Genomic DNA, 2,500 nt, shown 5'->3' with positions numbered 1-2,500 from the left:
CGAATATAGTTACTCACATATATATTGTATATACACGGTGCTTGTATGTCAACGTACCTTGCACACATACAGTACGCAGTTGGTGCTAGTATGTGCAACTGCCAGTGTTAAAACGGCGACTATTTTGTCATTGCGTGTAAATTAAAATCAGCCACACATGCGCCCGCTATTGCTACTGAGTGCCGAATTGTTCTGATGTGAGTCGCTTGTTCGTCCTTGGACGTTCGTTCTTCATTGCAGACCCTCGACAGTTGTTTATTTACGAAATACAAGCTGGACAAGGCCTTCAGGACAGACACCCACAAGTGTGTGGATGGAACTCTGTATGAAAACAAGCACACTGTGCAGAAACAGGTGAGTGACCGATCTCTGTGCACCCCACCTATTCACAATTGGTCACGCTTAGTACGTGAGACAGTCAGGGTGCGCCTCTATAGCGCTACAGGGTAGTGCCACGTTTATATATTCAACAAGTGGTCTCTATAGGGTCGTAGATGTCTCACGTTACCTGCATGTGCAGACTTTATCAATTCGTCTCCAAACAAGGCTTACACCTAACCCCACACGCTCTCATGCATGGTGTACCGTGCGTGCTATATGTAATTGCAATTTGTCGCCCGAGCTTTAGCCATGCGAGGTGTATGTGTGTGTTTTATATAAACGAAGTTTTCCATCGAGCCACCTTCGCCCTGTACACATAGTTTTGCTGTGTATGGCTATCTGAATCTGACCCTTATATCCCCTCGCGCTATTGGAAACACAACAGAGAGACGGGACACGAAAGTGCAGTGGAGATGGCACCGTCACGTACCAGTCGTTGAGCTATCCTTTGAACTGGGAGGGTGTGTCACAATGTCTGAGTGCTTTCTCGCATTGTCGTATGTGGTTATATTATTGCTGTGTGTGGCACACCAGTCGTTGAGCTATCCATTGAACTGGGGGGGGGGGGGTCATATTGTCTGAGTGCTTTCTCGCATTGTCGCATGTGCTTACTATTTGAGTTTGTGTTTCAGCTCTCACCGAGTCTGCTGTTCCTACGAGGTATTTCGTGCACCTTTCGTGCACTTGTAACCGTATTATTATTTGATGGTGATGATCGCTACCGCTTTTGTATCATCTATGCTTGCTATCGTGTGGCGGGTGCATTTTTATATACCTACATGTATACTCTCCATTAGTCCCGTGGCAGTTGATGGTTCTGGTCAGCGCATCGACCACTACTCGCGCAGCTCTTAGTCAAGTGTGTCGGAGAACAAACCGCTAACATGGGCTCATCCGCGAAACGTCAACTGTTTTAAACTTGTGTGCATGTACATCTGTGTACACTTATTAATCTCCTTTGTTTGTTCGTGATCATCAATTGATAATGTTATTTACGTATGCAGTGGTAACGCTCACTTCTGTCGTTCCCATCGAATTAGGATTGAATGACTATCTGCGCGATTCCGCAAATTGTTCTGTGGTGTGCCAGTTGTGAGTTGTGCCGCTTCGCGCATATATGTCGCATAGACCTTTGTCGATACTAGTTGACACAGAAAAAGGTACAACATGTGTCATCACTGTCGAATTTAAGGGTATTCATAAGAACCACTACTTACTGTTCTATAAAATTCAGCACCCTCACTTGTAAGTCCTACCCCTTGTTCCTATATGTCTACGGTCCAAAATTCATCTACTAGACTGTATCTCTCGCTTAGAAACCTGTTCCTTTATCAAGCGACGGTCAGGAGACAATGGCCTACAGTTTTATAACACCCACCCACTATCATCTGAACAGACAATGAAAAGACAACGGTGGAGAACCACGAGTTCGAAGACATGGAACATCGGGCCATGCTAGCAGACCCTAGGTTACACGAGGTACTAATCAAGCATGTGTGCAAAATGAGCGGCTAGAAGCACCAAATAAAGTGACTATACTGACGATCTTCAAATACGTACGAAAGCGCATACACGCTCGAATACGGCACACATATAGATCTGCGCAAATTTAAGCTTTCAAACAATGGCTTGCGGTGTACGACATCGCATCGTCCAATGAAAAGAATCGTTCGCATACGACTAGATACAAAACGGCACATTAGCAAATACGTGTCAAGTGCATAGTCAAGTATATATATATATATGTGTGTGTGTGTGTCTGTGTGTCTGTGTGTCTGTGTATAAATGTATACACATATATATATATATATATATATGTAAATGTATATATGTATATATATATATATATATATATATTATTATATATATATATATATATATATATTATATATATATGTGTGTGTGTGTGTNTGTGTGTGTGTGTGTGTGTAGTGTATATATATATATATATCTCTCTCTCTCTCTCTCTCTCTCTCTCTCTCTGTGAGTGTGTGTGTATGTAGATATGTATACACATATATATGTATATATATATATGCACGTATAGAAACAAACACACGCACACAAAAATCTATATATATATATATATATATATATAGTCGTGTGTGTGTGTGTGTGT

At 42.0% G+C, this 2,500-nt stretch overlaps 1 protein-coding gene across 1 annotated transcript in view; it reads left to right on the top strand.

The window, feature by feature from the left end:
• SARC_05868 (hypothetical protein) overlaps positions 1 to 1,925 on the top strand; it is a gene marked incomplete at its 5' end in the record, with an annotated part of 2,673 nt that extends 748 nt beyond the window's left edge. The window contains 3 exons of the mRNA XM_014300258.1: positions 241 to 354; positions 767 to 842; positions 1,778 to 1,925. Of these exons, the coding sequence (XP_014155733.1) occupies positions 241 to 354; positions 767 to 842; positions 1,778 to 1,896 (309 nt within the window). The 3' untranslated portion in view covers positions 1,897 to 1,925. The remainder of the gene's footprint in view (positions 1 to 240; positions 355 to 766; positions 843 to 1,777) is intronic.
• Between the last annotated feature and the right edge of the window lie 575 nt (positions 1,926 to 2,500).

This window comes from Sphaeroforma arctica (assembly GCF_001186125.1).
Source record: "Sphaeroforma arctica JP610 unplaced genomic scaffold supercont1.394, whole genome shotgun sequence".
Lineage (NCBI taxonomy): Eukaryota > Ichthyosporea > Ichthyophonida > Sphaeroforma > Sphaeroforma arctica.
The sequence above is the reverse complement of the archived record's forward strand: the minus strand, read 5'-3'. Positions and strand labels throughout refer to the sequence as shown.